This window comes from Oryctolagus cuniculus, chromosome 1 (genome assembly GCF_051225735.1).
Source record: "Oryctolagus cuniculus isolate XC-2025 breed Fujian yellow rabbit chromosome 1, ASM5122573v1, whole genome shotgun sequence".
NCBI classification, from domain to species: Eukaryota; Metazoa; Chordata; class Mammalia; order Lagomorpha; family Leporidae; genus Oryctolagus; species Oryctolagus cuniculus.
In genome coordinates, this window is record NC_142867.1 from 152,524,928 (window position 1) to 152,544,469 (window position 19,542).

The window sequence follows — 19,542 nt, forward strand, 5'->3', positions numbered from 1 at the left end:
CAGAGGGGAACCAGGAAAGCCGGCCTGCTGGGCAAGCATTAGCCCTCTGTGGCAGCAGCACTGCTAAATGCATGGCCCTGAAATACTGTCCCTCCTGGCTCTGTGATTTATGCAGAGTTTGCAGCCAGACGGTAGCCTGTAGAAACTGTTTCCTAATTAAGGTCTAAGGCCACGCCCACTGAGCTTGGCAGCCTCCATCAGAGGGATCTTTGCTGCTGAGCCACCAGAAGTCAGTGGCCTTTTATCTCTGTGCAGATAATCACATCTTCATGGGCCACACCTGAGTGGTCCCATGCTGCTTCCTGATGCTTTCTGCATACCAGCATTGGAACCACGTGGGTACTACAGACCCTGTGGGGTTTTACAGATGCCGGAGACTGGACATGTGTATTCCTCCTGGAACTTGGCATGTTCGGGCCATTCTTGCCCAGTCAGAAGATGCAGACGATGGGGAGAAAGGCTCTGAATGGGCAGATTTCACTCATTGAATGCACAAGTACCAGAGACCAGGAGCCCTTGTGAGCCATCTATCCATCATGTTCAAGGATCCGTAAAGGGCTGTGAGTTTAAATTCTCCTGTGCTTTGCCTTTGCCTATCAGTGCTCCTGTAATTGCTCATACACCTGTCAAAGCACAACTCACAGCTGCCTTTGCTTGGATGCCTTCCCTGTCTTGCTCCCCAGTCAATCTCATTCTTTCAGTGTGACCCCAACTTTGCCCACCATGCTGTGAGCCCACTATGTGGACTGGAATCGCAGGCGTCAGCATTCCTGCCCTCCCCACATCCATGACGGGGGCCTTGTCTCCAGCACGCTCACACCCAGAATCTAACAAATCCTCAGTGTGTGTCCACTGAATGGTAAGGCAAGGACAACAAGGCCAGGGTGGAGGAAGGAGTGAGCCCAAGGGGGCTCGGAGAAGGATTGCATGGGCCTTGAAGGATTGGGAGTGGGTATAGCATTACGTGCAGTCACACTTGTGTGACAGACAGAGCCTGTGTATGGGACTCAGATTGAAGGTGAGCACCGGAGGCAGACCAGGCCAGCCAGTGAGTGCCCGGCTGGAGCTTTGCCCTGTACGCAGCATTAGCCAATCAGGTGTTGGCAAGGGATTACATTAAAAAGCAGTGTTTTCCTGAGGTTAGAGCTCTTGAGAATTGAGAGGTTAAAGATTTGTCATGTAAAGGGGGTTTTCTCTGATGACCCTGCAAGAAGGGCCACTCAGAGGTCGCAGCCTCCTGCTTGTGCTGATGAACAGGGAGCAGGCAGCCTGGGCTTCCCACAGGGCCCTGGAGTAGGATGAATGTGTACACTTTAGCTCTCTGCCCCCTTTTCCCTGGCCACATGCCCTTGGGGCAGCTGACTGCAGGGACACCCACCTTACTGTTGTGGTCACTCCTGCACAGCCTATGGGCCCCGTGGGCTTCCCTTCTGTGTTAGGCAGATCCTACTCAAGCAAGCCTGTCCCATCTCTGCTCTCTCTGCTCATGTTGCAGCATCCCCACTTGCATCAGGGCCGCCTGCCATTGGGTTTTGAAGAAGTGGTGGGTGGGTGGGTGGGTGGGTGACAAGGAATCGGAAGCCTCCTTGGGTCTGAGATGCAGACAGACCTGGTGCATCTCATTAACATTCCGTGTGTTTGTAAAACCGGTGCCGGCGTCCTCACCGACTCCCTGTGTGCATTTCCCACCTAGTGAGAACCCTTGGGAAAAGAAGGTCTGTGATTGGCACACACACTGTTCCTTTTTCCTCCTTGGAACCTCGTGCGCCAGCAAGTTACTATAAAACTGTGCTGCCAAGTCTCCAGGGACACGTGGGCCCCTCAGATTTCAGTTTGGACTGCGTGAGTGGACTGTGCCTCATGTTTGTGTGCCCTGCTGCCTTGAGAGAGGCATCCTGCAGAACTCGGGAGTCCACTAGGACCGCATCCAGGACTGTGACACAGAGTGCACCCACTTGTCTACACCCGCCTGTGGTGGGGAGGGAAAGCATAAGGCATGTTCACTGCAGAGTGGAAAACAAGCCTCATAGTGGGAAGTAGAAGTCCAGACTCTTAGGACAAAAGAAGAAGAGCGAAGCCTGCATGCCTAGGGTTTTATTTCAGGACCCTAACCCCCAGCTCCATGTTGACCCACACATTGTAGCACGAGAACGGAATTGAGCAGCGCTCTCCTGCTTGTCCCCGGCTCAGCCAGGTCTCCTCTGAGAGCTGGTTAGGAGAGCACACCCCACTGCCGCCCCAGGCCGAGAGAGCCTCCTTGTTTTCACACAACCAGCAGGGGAGTCATGGCGACTGTGAAGTTGGAGAAGCCTTCTTCAGATATTCAGCACAGTGCTTCACAGAGGGCCGTGGCATCAGCATCACCGGGAGGGCGTGAGAAAGCACAGGCCCCTGGGGCTGCCTCAGATGTTCATTTGGTGGCTCGGCCGGCAGACCAAGTGCTGCTCACACGGTTGTACTCGGCTTTCCCCGGATCCAGAAGCTGAAGCCATGACCCCCACAGTGTATGGGGAACAGATATCCTAGAGCGGCCCCTAGCTTCTGCAGGAGCCCATCAGTGATTGGGCTCTTCTCTAGAGTGGCTCTGAGAGCGACAGCGACAGCCCCTGGGCCAGATAAGCCATGTGTCTCCGGGGCACAGTGCTGAGCTCAGGAGTAACTCTCTGGTCGTCCTGTACTCTGGTACAAGCCCCTCTGTGCAGATCCCATTGACCCGAGCGTGGACTGGTGGTGCTGCACCCAGTCTTGAAATCCTTCATCAGAGACCCCGGTGGCACCTTCTGCCTTGACACAAAGCCAGGAGCCCTCTCCCTGTCTCTGCCCAACGTCTAGCTGTCCACCCTTGAGAGCCTCCAACCAGAAAAGACCCAGATCGGGCCCTGCCCTTCGGAGCACATCATGCCCCTTCTGAAGAATGCTGAATACAGTAGGTCTTTCTCCTGGACACTCATCACCAGTTGATGCCAAGTGTGTACATACCCACCTTTAGTTAGAGCTTCTTCAGAGACCGCAGTTAACTTTCTGGAATTTCTCTAGCTATAAGTAAGGGGGAAAAAGTTAAATATCCCATGGGCTATGTCACTATTTTAATTCTCTCCATTTTCTCCATTTTTTTCTCTCATTTTATTTATTTGAAAGCAGAAAGAGAGAGCCAGAGGAAGAGTACCCATCCACTGGCTCATTCCCTCAATGTCCACAATGGGTGGGCCTGGGCCAGATGAAACCCAGGAGCTGGGAACTCAATCCAGGTTGCCCTTGTAGCTGTCAGGAACGCAGGCACCTGAACCATCAGTGCTACCTCTCAGAATCTGTACCAGCGAGAAGCTGGGGTCAGGAGCCATGTATCAGACTTTTTTTTTTTTTTTTTTTTTTTTTTTTTTTTTTTTTTTGACAGGCAGAGTGGAGAGAGAGAGACAGAGAGAAAGGTCTTCCTTTGCCATTGGTTCACCCTCCAATGGCCGCTGCGGCCGGTGTGCTGCGGCTGGCGCACCGCACTGATCCGATGGCAGGAGCCAGGTACTTATCCTGGTCTCCCATGGGGTGCAGGGCCCAAGCACTTGGGCCATCCTCCACTGCACTCCCTGGCCACAGCAGAGAGTTGGCCTGCAAGAGGGGCAACCGGAACAGAATCCGGCGCCCCGACCGGGACTAGAACCCGGTGTGCCGGCGCCGCTAGGCAGAGGATTAGCCTGTTGAGCCGCGGCACCGGCCAATATGAATCAAACTTTATGTACTCCAGTGTGGATCGTGAGTGTCCTTACTGGTGTCTTACCCCTGTAAGTCTCAAGTTTTCAATTCTGCAGATATTTCAACAAAATCAATTCAGTTGCATTAAAGTCATAATCTAGAGTGTATCTGTCCTTTCTTATTAAGAATGAAAATGCAGATTGTCCCATAAATAGGGCACTGGAACAATCTAGTGTCTTTTATGTATGTTAGCCATCCTATAAAGTGGACATTGGGCTAAGATGATAGCCTTTAATAGATTACACAAGATACTAAGAAATTACTTTGATTCAACAATTGTTCAATTATTTTTGGTGGAGAAGAACAAGACACTTCAAACAAAGGGTTATATTACATTTTTGACAGTTTGTTGCAGTTTTGCATGCCATGACTTGTTTTGACATTATCGTTCTTGGACATTTGAGAATAATATGACTTCTCTTGTGTCAAATTTGTTATCATATTGGATAGTAGCAGGCCTGGGAATATTAATGCTTTTTTCCTCCTGATGGTTTCTCATGGCATTGTTTCAGGTATGCTAAGCAGATGTCTCTTGAAATTCAACAAATTCATGACATCTTTCTTGTCCTTGTTTACAGCTTTGTGAATAATCCATGCATTTATGATACACATATTAATTATTTGAGTGAACATAGGCCAATACCCTGTTGTACCTCTAACAGGTGTTGATCATCACCACTGTTGATATTGTTAGAGGTGCCCATGACCTTTGGCTGAGCCAAACTGGCTCTACTCTGTTTTTCCCATTGCTGAATTTTGTCCAGTTGTTCCACTGCCTCATAGTTCATTCCAGCAATGACACATTTATTATCTGACCATTTTACAATGAGAATTTCATTATTTATATCTAGTCTGTAATCACATGAACTTCTTGTTTTTTCATCAGTATTGTTGGGTCAGAAGACACTTGTTTAGTTTGTTTGCCCTCATGGTGCCTGTGGCTTAGAAGCCAGTGTTTCAAAGGTGCATCAACAAGTCATAACCAGCATCTAGACTGTCGGAAAGCAGTGTGATCGTGGATTCTCTACCACTTAAACCATTTGTAGAACTTACTGCTCCCAACCACACAGGTCACAACTTGTCACAAATAACTACAATCAGGGACACATTAGCGTTTGTCAGCAGCGGTCAGCACACATTACTGTGCAGTATACATTATCTCAGTATCCTATTTATAGGACTGCTATTTGTGAACATTGGTAATTTGTAATACAGAGCATTTCTTGAAATAGAGTGACAGTCCATCCTAGAAAGTACCTTCATGAATATATTTCTTTAAAAAAAAAAAACAGATTTATTTATTTTACTTGAAAGTCAGAGTTACACAGAGAGAAGAAGAGGCAGAAAGAGAGAGGTCTTCCATCCGATGGTTCACTCCCCAACTGGCCACAATGGCCGGAGCTGCACCAATCCGAAGCCAGGAGCCAGGAGCTTCTTCCGGGTCTCCCACGCAAGTGCAGTAGGTCCAAGGACTTGGGCCATCCCCTACTGTCTTCCCAGGCCAGAGCAGAGAGCTGGATTGGAAGTGGAACAGCCGGGTCTGAAACCAGCGCCCATATGGGATGCCGGCACTGCAGGCAACGGCTTTACCCACTATATCACAGCGCCGGCCCCCATGAATGCATTTCTTGTATTACATATCAGTTATGTACGTAGTATTTTGTTCAATTGAACATTTAGTAAAAGTAACTTTTGTAATTAACTTTATGCCGTTTTCACAATACCTTTAAAATATTTTCAAATGCTCTAATCATTCATCTATTACTTTTCTCAAAAAGAATAGATCTCTAAATCACTCTAAAGCATGATATTTATTTCAGCATTACCATAAGTAGTATATTTACTGCTAAATTTAAGTTTTTATGGATTTCATATATATGACATATATATAATATATATAAGATGTCATATATATGATGTATATGACATGTATGTCATATATATAGATATAGATATATGATGGAACATAATGGGTTAACCACTAGGCTAAACACCAAGCTATAAAGATTTTTAAAGTCTCGACATTGCCATTTATATTAAAGACAAGTATGCGTACTGAACTAAATGCTGTCCCTTGAGCCATGAAGCAGTCATTCACTATACTGGCCCACGTGTTTCATCAGTGTGATCTACTCCATTGTAGGCTCAAACTTGAAAGGCTGAAGAGATTGGTGACAGTTGGCTTTACCTGATAAAGATCTGCTTTTGAAATGTGTGCTGTTTTGACTGGACTTAAAGTAGCATACAACACAGAAGAGGCATACAAAATGGTACTTGATGAGCCGAGTTTCCCGGAATAGTGTTCAAAGGGTTATGCAGAGGAGTGTACTTGGCATTCACAGCCCTGCGCTGTGAAATTTAGGGAGCTTTCCATAGCAGGAAGGCTAATCTAAGCAAAAGATACTAACAGCTTAACGGTCTTCCCCCAATCATCACTATTCATTTCCTTTTACAGTTATGGGGGAGAAGGAGTTTATATAAAAAGAAACAGAAAAACACAGTTCCATCTAGCTTCAGAAGAGAAGGTACTTACTGACTGGTGTTACTGAAAAACCCGAAGACTGACCAAGTTCAGGCATGATTTGAGCACCTAGAACCAGTGAGCAAGAACTGCTTCCTTGGGTGTCTGTTCCAAGATGGCTGCTAGTAGCCCCAAGGCTGTACGATCCTTTGTCCACATTCTTTGTGAAAGCAAGGTTCTCTACTGCAGAGTTCTCAGCAAAACTCCTGGGTTTAGTTGACCCTCATGAGGTGCTTGACCAAACTGGTTACCATCAACCAGGGGAGGGAAGCTCAAGTGACCCGGGCAGCCCGGGCCTGAACTAACCCATGTGATAGGGAATCAGGATGCTCCGACTTGAACCACCGAGGCGCGCCCCTCAGCAGTGAAGGTGGACTCCATCCCAGGCAGGCTTCAACACTGTCCAAAATTCAGTCATCACATGTAGGGCTAAGGAGGGAGGCTGGAATGGAGTCTAACGTGTGTCCAGGATGGCCCTTGGCTTTTATATGCTCAGGGAAAGGAGCATTGCCGGGGGCTGCTGCTGTGTTTGGGGCAGAGGGTGAGTGTGTCTTTGGGAGCAGAGCTGTTAGGGAGATAAGGACAAGAGTGGTTTGACTGAGCGGTAGCCTCCATTAGCATCTTCATGTACGAGAGCAAACTGACTAATTTCCTTGAGAATCCATTTAGGGTTTCTATTAGCAATACAGACTTTGACAGTACAGTTTCGAGCAAGAACACCTCCTCACAAACGCTGGAGGTGACCAATTCTACAGTTGTATCTCCAGCTGCTTGCTATGTGTACCTCCACAAGTCTGTATGAAAAATACGAGGAAGCAGAAGGATATGTGTACTGATGACTCAGAGTATGATCTTAAAATATTTGTCCATGTAGTTTGATTGTCAAGGGCTGTATATATAGTGTGCTTATATACACATATATTCTAGAAATATAGATTGCTTTGGGCACAGAATTAAGAAACTATGTTTAAGCCGGCGCCGTGGCTCAATAGGCTAATCCTCCACCTTGCGGCGCCGGCACACCGGGTTCTAGTCCCGGTTGGGGCGCCGGATTCTGTCCCGGTTGCCCCTCTTCCAGGCCAGCTCTCTGCTATGGCCAGGGAGTGCAGTGGAGGATGGCCCAGGTGCTTGGGCCCTGCACCCCATGGGAGACCAGGAAAAGCACCTGGATCCTGGCTCCTGCCATCGGATCAGCGCAGTGCGCCGGCTGCAGCAGCGGCCATTGGAGGGTGAACCAACGGCAAAGGAAGACCTTTCTCTCTGTCTCTCTCTCTCACTGTCCACTCTGCCTGTCAAAAAAAAAAAAAAAGAAACTATGTTTAGAATAGAGTTAATTGTAAGGTTTCAAATAAATGTAGTCTGGACACACAACATGAAGCCTGGTATTTAGTTCTAAAGTCAGATCTCAAGGATTTGGTCATGAATTGATCATTTTGGTGGAATTTTATGACAGGGTTTCAGATACAACGTGATTGCCTAGGCTACGATTATTTTCTCTTTCAACCCTAAAGGTAACTTCAGTAATATTTGTTGTTATTGTTCTCTTTTGCTTGCCAGCCAGCCTGAGCTTTGGTAATGAAAACAGCCAGTGTCTGTCATGAATCCTTTGCATATAAATCCTGAGAAACCCAACCCAAGACTATAAAAATTAGATGCACACAGAAGATGGGTTGGATATACAAAATACACTTAAAAGTCACAGACTGAGGAATCACATAATTCACTCCTTGTTTTTCTGATGGCTCTTTTTTTCAGAACCGAATGGAAGAAAGCAAAGCACTCTTTAGAACAATTATCACATATCCCTGGTTCCAGAACTCCTCGGTTATTCTGTTCTTAAACAAGAAAGATCTTCTAGAAGAGAAAATCATGTATTCCCACCTTGTTGACTACTTCCCAGAGTACGACGGTAAGTCAGCACTTCTCAGACAGCCCCATGGCTGGGCACAGGTTTTGCCAACACGAATGCAGGAATTACCCTGCAGGGCCCCCGGGCCCCCTTCACTGTGAAACTTGCACGTTGTAATGGGTGAAGCTCCAGGTGCTCTCTGCCCTGTGTTCTAATCATCTGAAATATTCACTCCTTAATAATGCCAGAAGTTAGATGAAAAGGAAACAGCTTCTCATCTGTACTGAAATAATTGGATGAGGGAAGGGGACCATCCAGCAGTCGGTGACCAATGGTGTGGCATCCACTGCAGTGCCCTCCTTCTCTCTCTGTCATTTGGTTACAGGCTGCCTCTGCCTCTCTCTGCGGAGGGAACACAGCTTTGTGGTCAGGAACCCGTCTCTGAAGTCAGTCTGCCCTCGGTTCAAGTCCCTTTTCTGACACTTCCTGATGGTGGAGCTGTGATCCAGTCACTTGAATTTTTTTTTTCCCCTAGACCTTAGGACTAGAGTTTTATGGACTCTAATAGATTACATATGTGTGATGCTTAGCATGATTAGTGTTCAGAAAACACTAATTTTGGGGGGACTTGGTGGCCCAGTGCAGTCCCACCAGCCTTAGTGACGGTAGCTGTCCTTAAGGCTCTCGGTTGGGCAGCACTTAGAATCTATTGTGCCCACTTCAGTACTTCGATGGTTTTGTATTATTCAATTTGTTCTTAGAAACAGACCTTGTGCTCTCCAAGTAGACTGAAATTCTGAGCAACCGGACACCCAACCCTTTCTGAGAAGTACTTGTAGATTGATCAGTAACAAAAGAATACATCCACATCCAGCCATGCTAAGACAAGGGACAGAGCCACAGCTGCTGCCCTGTAAGAGCTCATGAGACAGCATAAATCTGAGACTAGGTTAGAAGGACCAGTTGGGGCATGCTGCTGTTTTCATAAAGTTTTATTGAGATGCAACCAACCCTGTTCCCTTATACACTAAGCAGCCCAAGTGGAGTCATGTCAGACATTGACTGGTCAGCAGAACCTGAAACATTTGTTCTCCATCCCCTAAGAGAGAAAGTCTGCTGACCCCTCATCTACGTCATAATTGAAAGCATGAGCGCAGAGTGTCTCCGTGTTCCTGTTCTGCTGCTCACTGGCCACGTTGCCTTGGACATGTTTATGTAACTGCTCAGTTTCTTCCTGAATGAAAACGAATCAACTTAGTCATATGTAAATCACTTAGCGTAATACCTAGCACAGAGAAGAGCACAAACCTAGAAGTAACTATTACAGAAGTGTGTGTAGCAGCAAGAGAGTAAACGTCTTTTTTTCTTTTAATTTATTTATTTGACACATAATGTTACAGATAGTGAGAGAGAGAGACAGAGAGAAAGGTCCTCTTTCTGTTGGTTCACTCCCCAAATGGCCGCCACAGCCAGCGCTGAGCTGATCCGAAGCCAGGAGCCAGGTGCTTCTTCCTGGTCTTCCATACGGGTGCAGGGCCCAAGCACTTGGGCCATCCTCACTGCCCTCCCGGGCCACAGCAGAGAGCTGGCCTGGAAGAGGAGCAACCGGGACTAGAACCAGGCACCCATATGGGATTCCAGCGCTGCAGGCAGAGGATTAGCCAAGTAAGCCACAGCACTGGCCTGATAATGTGATCTTAAGAAGTCTACTCTCTGTGTGGGGGCCGGCACCTGGCTCATGGCTTCAGATCGGCGCAGCGCCAGCCATGTCGGCCATTTGGGGGATGAACCAACGGAAGGAAGACCTTTCTCTCTCTCTCACTGTCTATCTCTAGCTGTCAGGAAAAAAAAAAAATCACATTATCAACGTGTGACTCCCAGGATGGCTATCAGTTCAGTGTTTTTGCCCATCTACAAGCTCCCTGAGAAAGGTAGTTACTTTAAAAACTAAGATTAGATTTGGCTTCATAGCGTTCTATGAAGATACTTGCACATCAGGGATGGAGGTTTAGTCATATCTTCATCCCACATGCGTTTGTAATGCTGTTGGCTTACAGAAGAGAAAAGTTCTATGTCTAATGAGCAGAAGTTCCCTTTTTAAACATATTCACATACAAGATTCAGAAGGTCAGTATGTTGAAGACATACATTTTGGGAACATTATTGGGTATTAAAGACAGTGCCTTTTGTTGTTATTGTTGTTTACAGTATGTCCATATCCTTTGTCCGGGTATATATATTGTCCTTTCACCTTTGCTGTTCTTTTAAAAATAAGGGGCTTTCTTAGCCTCCGCAGTATTTTCTCTTTCACTCATTTTAATTTGCCACTAGCCTTGAAAGAAGTCAGAAATGCCGGGGCCTGCTCCGCAGTGTTCCTTAGGAAATGATGGGAAGAAATGGCTTCGCGTGCAGTTGGCTTGCTTTCTCCTAACAGCATGCCAGTTCTTTACCACCAGATGAAGAAGGTGGGCAGGTGGCTTTGACTTGCACCTGGACCTTGCATCCATCTAACATAGCCCTGAACACAGTTGCTGGCACCTAACATGCAGGATTCTCCTCCTCTTTCCCAGCATTTGGTGAGAATCAGCAAACGGGAAGTGAGCACACCAGCCAGGACCCTGCCCCATGGGCCAGCAGGTTTCCTAATGTGCTCGCAATAGGGCAGACAGAGCACAGCCCCCTCGCAGGGCCTGAACCCTCGGAGACTCACGCAGCTCCGCGGTAGCAGGCAGCCCAGAGCACACAGTGCTTGAGTTTTCCACAGTAGGAGACTTTCTTCTCTGATGAGTGTTTGCAGTAATTTTTCTCTCTGTAACATCTTCCTGATCTCTACATTGTCTCCTTTGTCCAATCATTTCCTCAGATTTTCTATCACTCTGAGCATTTTTCTTCCAGTATGTGCCCATTGTGAATGTTTTGAAATCTGAAGGTGCTTTTTGCTGTTAACCTCCCCCAGTGTACACATAATGCCCATAAAAAACCTCAGCCACAGAAAAAGCTAAAACTGGTTTGGATATTCCTAAAGGCAATGAAGCTGTCGCTTCCTAAGGCTGAACAAAACCTAGGCCCACTCCACGGTGATGTTTCTGTAATACGCATGTTTTTAGTATTATAAATTTCACCCTTCCACATTTCTGCACTTACAAGGTCTTAATAAGAATGAATACCACTTCTGTATTTCTCTCCAGGAGGGGAAATTGCCATTTCCACATGGACTATGGAATTATATTCCTGCTATGTGGGCTATAATAATTTCTTCATAGTTTATGTTTATTCAAATAGCATAATGTATACTTAAAAACATAACACTTCCAAGTGCACTTCAGTGAACTTGAATCTAGTTCAAATATTCTTTAGAGTAAACACGAAAGAAAGAAAAACATTTATTTCCCAGATAGTGTATGTATAATATAGAAGCTCATTCATAAGCAGAAAATAATGTAGTGGTTTTTTGCAAAAATGACAGGCTGCTCTAGCTCAAACAAAATGATTGGTATCTGCTTTTAAATTTTTTTGTGGTTACACTGGAATTAGTAAGTTAACAGTAGTACATTGAAAAAGATAGGCCATTAAATGAATATATATATATGTGTGTGTGTGTGTAACTATTACATATATGTAATTATATATTGTTTATAATTGTGGCATTCCTCCCAACTTCTGGCATCACTGAATATAATTTCATGGGAGTAATTCCCAGTTTGCAGTAAGGTTGGTTTGGCAGTTTTCATGCTGGCTGTCTAAAATTCAGGCTGCATTTTGTAGAAATGTTGCTCAGGCCCTCAGTGGAGTTCTCAAATATTTCTTTAACCGAAGCAGTATATAACAAAAATATTGGTAGGAAAAAGCCTAAGTTGTGAATTTTAGGGTTTTCCCCAGAGGGAAGGCAGTGGAGGAGGAAGAGGCTGTACATGAGTTCCTTCTTGCTTGGTATAGACCATCCTTGGCTGGTAGACACTTGGGTTGCTTCCCGCTTTGGGCCGGCTATCATTGATAATGCTGGCACTTACAGACCCAGGACTGCAGGTGCTGGGTCCCGTGGTAATCCTGTGGTTAGCTTTTTGAGAAGCCACCGGACCGTTTTCCACAGAGAGAGCACCATCGTACGCTCCGCCTGCAGGACGTAAGAGTTCAAATTTCTACTCATCCTCACCAGCATTTGTTACTTTTCCGTTATTATTATTATTAAAGCCGTTCAAGTAGAGGAGGAGGGGTATCTCAGTGTAGTTTCAATTCAATCGTTTCCCTATGTCAGTGACCATGTTGAACACCCTTTCCCGTGGTTATTTATGATTTGTGTGTCTTTGGAGAAGAGTCTCCTCACATCTTGAGCTCATTTTCAAAACAGGTCATTTGTCTTTTTGTTGCTGAGTTATAGGAGTTCTTCCTATTTGGGGGATACTAGACTTTTATCTGCTATATGAATTGCAGCTATTTTTTTCCTGTTCTCTGGGTTGTCTTTTCACTTTCTCAGTGAACTTTTCTGATGCACAGAAGTTTTTAGTTTTGATGAAATCCAGTCCATTTTTTCATTCATTGCCTGTGCTTTGGTGTCATACCTAAGAATCCATTGCAATATTATTGAATGAGTTTCTAATGTATCCAGATAAATATATCACAATCCTTTTCCTTTTTTTTTTTTTTTAAGATTTACTTATTTATTTGAAAGGCAGAGGAAGAGAGAGAGAGATGCTTTTCCATCTGCTGATTTATTCCCCAAATGGCCACAATGGCCAAGGCTGAGCAAGGCCAAAGCCAGGAGCTTTTCTGGGTCCCCCATGTGGGTGCAGTGTCCCAAGTACTTGGGCCACCTTCTACTGCTTTCCCAGGCACATTAGCCAGGAGTTGGATCAGAAATGGAACCGCTGGGACTGGGACTGGTGCCCACATGGGATGCTGGTGTGGCAGGCGGCTGCTTTACGTGCTATGCCACAGTACCAGCCCCCACAGGATCCTTTTTTGAAGCATCTTGACCCAGGCCTGACACCTAAAAGACCCTCAATGAATATAAGGAAATGTAAAACAATTTTTTTTTAATCATCACACATAGTAAGCTGAATACTACAGATGTGTAGTGTGCTCAGAACCACCGGAAGTCTGTAGACGACTTCAGAGGAGTGTGATGGGTGAATTGACCTTAAGGAACAGGTGTTCCGTTCTGAGAGAGATTTTAGTCTGGTAAGAGCCCCTGAGGGAGTCCTCTTTGCACACTTTGAGTGAAGCTGAGACGGCTGACTCAGTGAAGCAGACGTGAGCTCTCACGCTGCTGCTCATGAGCCAGCAGCCCCCCGTCACCCCAGGAATATGAGCGAAGGCCCGGCTACATCGATTTCCTAGTCCAGCCTCTCCGTGTTTTGTGGGTGGACAGGTGGACAGGCAGACGCAGTGACAAGCAGGAGAGATCAGGCCTGGTGGTGCTGGGGGTGTGATTGCAACCCATCCGGTCTGCAGTGCAGATGCAGTCCTCTCGGGCAGGGACGCAGTGGACGGTCAGCTGATAATCGGTCCCTCCTCTCCCTTGGCTAACAGGACCGCAGAGAGATGCCCAGGCAGCTCGAGAATTCATCCTGAAGATGTTCGTGGATCTGAATCCAGACAGTGACAAAATTATCTACTCCCACTTCACGTGCGCCACAGACACCGAGAACATCCGCTTTGTCTTCGCGGCTGTCAAGGACACCATCCTCCAGTTGAACCTGAAGGAGTACAACCTGGTCTGATTGTGCCTCCCAGACACCCGCCCTGCCCTTCCCTGGTGGGCTATGGCAGATTCACAAGAGGGACTGTATTTCTGTGGAAACAATTTGCATAATACTAATTTATTGCCGCCCTGGACTCTGTGTGAGCGTGTCCACAGAGTTTGTAGTAAATATTATGATTTTATTTAAACTATTCAGAGGAAAAACAGAGGATGCTGAAGTACAGACCCAGCACACTTCCTCTCTATCTTTTTTTTAGGCAAAACCTTGTGACTCAATGTATTTTAAATTCTCAGTCATGCACTCACAAAGATAAGAGTTGTCTGTCTCTGTCTCTCTCTCTCTTTCTCTTTCTCTCTCTCTCTCTCTCTTTCTGTGTTTTCTATTGAACACAACAAAGCTGATTCCCTTTTTCCTAACCCATACCTCCCTCCCCATTTTTCCTGGATTACAATGGCCTTTATCCTAGTTCCATTCTTGGTCAAGTTCTTCTCTTGGATGATCCAGTCAGGACAATGTCATTCGACTTAAGCCATCACACATCAGCTTAATTTACCAGTGTGCAGTTTCTGCTGAAGGGTTATACGTATTCATACAGTGGTTTTCAGTGGATTGTTCTGGATACACATGTAGTGTTTCTTTATATATATATATAATATAGTGTGTATATTATATATATATATTGTCTCACTTTGGACTGGGACAAAGGGTGACTGCCTAATGGTTAAATGTCAGTTCTTTGGGGTTTTACCTTCAGTCATAGTTAGATTGCTCACAGAATCACAGAAGTCAGTAAGGCAAGGGCAGAGGTAGCCCCAGAAGGGGTTCTTCTTTCAAAATGCCATGTGCCATTGCCCGTCCTCCCTCCTCTGCTGCTTTTTCTTTGACTTTTCTCACCCTCTTTTTAAATTGCAGATGCCAAAAAATATGCCAACAGACACTACAATTACCCCAATGGCTGCTACCCAGAACCTTTCATATAGGACCTGGTTCTTCATTTTTGGGGGGGGGGGGGTGGGAATGGGGGAGAGGAATATCAAACAGTTCCTCCTTTTTCCTTTTTTCCTTAAATGTTTGGGCCACATTTTCAAAATGACTTTTAGTATGAGTATGTGTTGCCAAAGCTGGCTTTTTGTGAATAAATGAGAAGAACTTTAAAAAAATAAAATAAAAGCCAGTGTCTTAAAATATAAGAGAGTGAGACTGTGAAGCCTAAAGTGACGGGCTGAGATTAAAGCTGAACACCAATTGCCAAACAATTGGTTACTGTAACTTCGGTTCACGCAGTCCAATCTTTCCTTTGTTTAACGTCCACGTGCCATGTTGAGTGTCCAAATCGGCAATGAGAAGTATCCTGTGTGGCCTATCATGAGATCCGCTTACGTCTTATTTGAAGTCAGCTTTATTCTCTGTTTATTCTTTAAGTTCACCTAAGTCTGCCAACAACATCGGCTGTTAGTTTTATTCTGGCACCTTTTATTTGCAAAATCTGAAGTGACTGTGGGTTTAACCACCTCCAGGACCTTCTTGAACAAGTGGCTGGTTAAGTTGAACTTAAGGAAGATTTTGTGGACTAAACTCTAAAGTAACCTCTCAGTGTTCTATAGAACATGCATTTATGTAACAGAACCTCCTCGGGGAGACATTCGGAATTCTGGATGTGCAATTTTTCAGCAAATACAAAAAATACAGCACGTGTGTCCATGAGCTTCTGTCAAGCAGCTGATATGAAATTTTAGAAAATAAATCTTGATTGTTTCAAAGCTGCTGGGAAGTTGGAATTAGGCCATGATGCTGATCTCAATACCATTTGGCACTAATCCAAACTTCCATATAACTCACTGTTTTGGAACAACGAAGAGAAGTGAGACAATGAACAGCTTTCTAGATGAGTATCAAAACAGTAATGAGATGTTCTCATTCTTTACTCTCTCTCAGCCTCCAACACCACAGGTTACTTTTTCCCCTGGCTCAGAAAGCACCTGTAACTTAGTTAACAGACTGCCTGTCAGTATAGTGCAATTAGGAGTACTCGAATCACTGTACATACATCTCTCTTGATACTGCAGCATCCATACTGGCTTTGTAATCATTACTTTTTTGGCAGATTGAATGTGCTGTATTGATATGTATCTATGTAATTGTATGTCTTATAGCTACTTCACTTTTGAATAATGTTATTTTATTTACTTTTTTAAGAGAGGAGAATGTAAATTTGTCAGTTTATTTCTGACTAGGGATTTTTTTTTCCATTTAGAAAAGAAGAGAAAACAAACCTTACTATCGTACAGAGCGGTACTAGCATCGTGCTGTATAAAATCATTTGCACATTCCTGAGTAGAGGTATAATGATGATAAGACCCAAAGGTAATTTCATAGCAAAACACATAAAATCAGTCGGAGCTTTTATACAAACATGGAAACCAACTTTGTAGAACTTTTGCCATTTGATCTAGGATTGGAATATGAGCTTTTATACGATTCATATTCTTATTTGGCAAATGCACAGTTTAGTATTACCTCTCTGATGGCCTTTATTAGAAAGGCAGTTTTAGAAGCTATTGTGATCCACTAAGGAAATGTTTTAACAGCTAGAGACCACTGCTTGCCTGAAAGGGCGATCTTAAATTTGGTGCAGCAAAAAAAATTAAAAAACAAAAAAACAAAAAAACAAAAATAAAAAAATCACCAAAAAAACACAAAAAATAAACAAAAAAAAGGAACCAACAACATTTGAAGGCCTACAGTGTGTATAGAGAACACCTCATCACAAGATCCTAAGTGTTACAGTTTTAGGGAATCAAGATATTCTATTTAATAGAGCTATCGTAGATGTAGTCGATTAAAGCTGATCTCAGAGCTCAGCGAAGCTGAGCAAAACAGGGAAAGATTGTTCTATTTGTCTTTTTGAAACTGGGATGGAATTTGCCACGCAAAGCCGAGGTCTGTGGCTTCACTGCCCCTCCTAGGGTGCATGACAGGATCCCTTCTCTTGAGAAAGGAAATAATCGATCACCCTAGCCGCAGTGAGGCGGGAGAAACCGAGTTGTAGCCACACTAGTCCATCAGAGCAAAAGGATTTGCATTTTGTTTCTTTGGGGTTTTATTGAAGGGGATGGGGTGGGAAGGGATTCTTTTCAGTTTTGTATAAAAACAAAGTTTACTCACGCTTTATCTTCTATCGTGATTGCAAGCGTTGCAAGCGTGTGCCGCTGGCTCCTGTGGTTGATGCTCTAAGTAACGGAGGCCGTGGCGAGTTGTATGGTGTCTTGGGCATGTCTTGTTCGAAACCACAAAACACAGAGGCCTGTCTTCAGCACACCAAGGCAAGCAGCCGTTCCATGACTCACCTACCGCACCGCAGTGTACCAGTTTACAGATGATTTCTCCCTTTGCGTGTGACATGGCAGTTCCAACCCACAGAGAATTCCTTATTTGTAAATTGGAGGTTTCTACTATGCCTTACAGAGCTTAAATTCAGAAGTCTGTGCCTCATCTCTGAAACAAAGGGAAATAACACACCCATTCAAAAGTAAATAAATCCCCCTAGAAGTTTGGATTGGTTTTTTAAAAAAAAAACATTTCCATATAAAGAGCTCTGTTGAATGTCATGATTAGACTGGAAAAAAAAAAAAAAAAACTCTTAGGAACCTGCATATGTTGTTTACTAGCATATGACATCTACAGAAGTATTTGAAGAACACCTGAAACTTGTTTTGTTTGTTTGTTTGTTTGTTCGTTTGTTTTGTAGAATAACTAGCAGGCCTAATATTTAAAAAAAGGTAATTCAGCTAAAGGGCAATTTACTTTTTGTATTTCAGACTATCTTGATTGTCAAGGTGTATGAACTGTAATTTTAAAATTTATACTGCCACATGATTGTAAATTTTAGTTGTCTTAAGTTAGGAATTGGTGAAAAGCTATTTATGCTGGATTTGTGTCGAAATGACTTTATTATTTGCAAAAAAAATAATATTGGGAAGAAAGGGCTGTATAATGAGATCCTGCAAGATTTGGATGTTGGTTGAAAGTTACCCTCAGATTACCCTCGATTTCCCTTTGTTTTCAGTTTCTCAAAAGAACGAATGAAATGAAATAATTGCAGAATGTTAACCCATATTAAAATAAAGTGTACCCAAATATTGTAATGTATATTGCTGCTCTTCTTAAAATTAAATAAGGGTTAAAAACCACTTAATTGGTAATTAACAACATCTCAGTTGATACAAACAAGGTGTGCTTGGTAGACATTTCATATTTTCTTCCAAAGGTAGATCTTTGGTTAGAAACACACAAAAAAACTGAATCTAATAATATTGTATGTTTATCTCTCTCTACATATTTCTGGCATATGTAGTGTTAGTCGATCTGTCCTGGTAACTGTGTCTTTGGGATTTCATTTTGGTTCCATCAAATTAGGAAAAGAAATGGCTTAGTTGTATTAGCTAGAGATTTTTGGAGCCAGACACCTGCTATTTAGTAGATAACTTAGTGCGGTCTAAACTTGTCATGTTTTTCTCAAAAAATAACAAACCATTTCCTGCTGTCTTCCCAACTACCGCTGCCCTCCCTTTCAAAGACACTCTTGCCTCTAGAATTGTTATGTTCAAAGTATGCATATACCCCTAGCGCATAGTAGGTGCTTAAATATTTATTTCCTCGTTACTTTGTCTACCATCTGTCCTCCATTTCCCATATGATTCCAACCCAATAGTTAATGACATTCACATGTTATGAAGACATCTATTGGGTAAAATTGATCTTATTGGAGAAAGGAATTCTGACTTCCATGTAAGCTTTTGGTAGACAGAAAGATGGAAAACTACTATGTAACTTTGTCCAGGCTACTCTGATTGAAACACATATTTTTGGTGGATTTCTTTTCCTCGAAGAACTCTCTAAATGCAACTTGCTGGATTCCTCACCCATTATCATGTTGGAAACTCTTGCTAGACCTATGTACTTAGGGAGTTTTGTCAGAAAACATTTTTAACTTGCAGTATTTAAAACAATCATATTTACTGTTCTTAAAATGTCATTCAAATGCATGTATTGTCTATTGTTTGGGGATGGGAACTAGTTTTGCAAAAAACACCTAATGTTGTATAATAATGCCCCAATGATCTTGCTGGTTAAAAATACAGTATTTTTGGCCATAATTTTGTACTACAGTATTCTTCATTTTTGAGCTTTGCTTCCCTTGAAATTGCCTAAGCCCTCTGATTTTTTTTTAATCATAAAGAATATTGGGATACATCTTTTCTTCCTTAAAACACTTTATATAATACACGTGCATTTTCCAAAGTATACAGATTTAATGATTTCTAAATACACATGTTCCCTTTCGTGTATATTCAGAAATGTCCGTCTTCTTTAGTGGAACCATACATATTGGTGGTACTTATCAGATTTGCTCTTTGAAGAATTTACCCTAATGTGGACTATAATCAACTGTTTAAGAGTGTAAGTAGCTGCTCAATAAAGACTTACAAAGAACCACCTATTTGCACCCTGAGGCGATCTTCTACTTAGTAAAGAGTCCTCACCACCCCCCACCCCCCGTTTGCTGGATAGCACACTGGGCTACAAGTGAATGCTGGGCTCAATTGTAGAATCTTCATTGGAACACTGGTAGTCAATGGGTCACCTACACCTAGAAAAAGGGAATGGGTACAGGTGTCCTTTATGTCTGTGCCTTTGAGAAACACATCTAAGCTGTCAAAAGT

The 19,542-nt window shown here is 43.8% G+C and overlaps 1 protein-coding gene across 3 annotated transcripts in view; it reads left to right on the forward strand.

Moving 5' to 3' along the window:
- LOC100340719 (guanine nucleotide-binding protein G(q) subunit alpha) overlaps positions 1 to 19,317 on the forward strand; it is a 315,175-nt gene extending 295,858 nt beyond the window's left edge. For all 3 annotated transcript variants that reach the window (XM_051858885.3, XM_089336556.1, XM_089336562.1), the window contains 2 exons: positions 8,024 to 8,177; positions 13,647 to 19,317. In XM_051858885.3, the coding sequence (XP_051714845.1) occupies positions 8,024 to 8,177; positions 13,647 to 13,837 (345 nt within the window). In that variant the 3' untranslated portion in view covers positions 13,838 to 19,317. The remainder of the gene's footprint in view (positions 1 to 8,023; positions 8,178 to 13,646) is intronic.
- Positions 19,318 to 19,542: the final 225 nt, after the last annotated feature.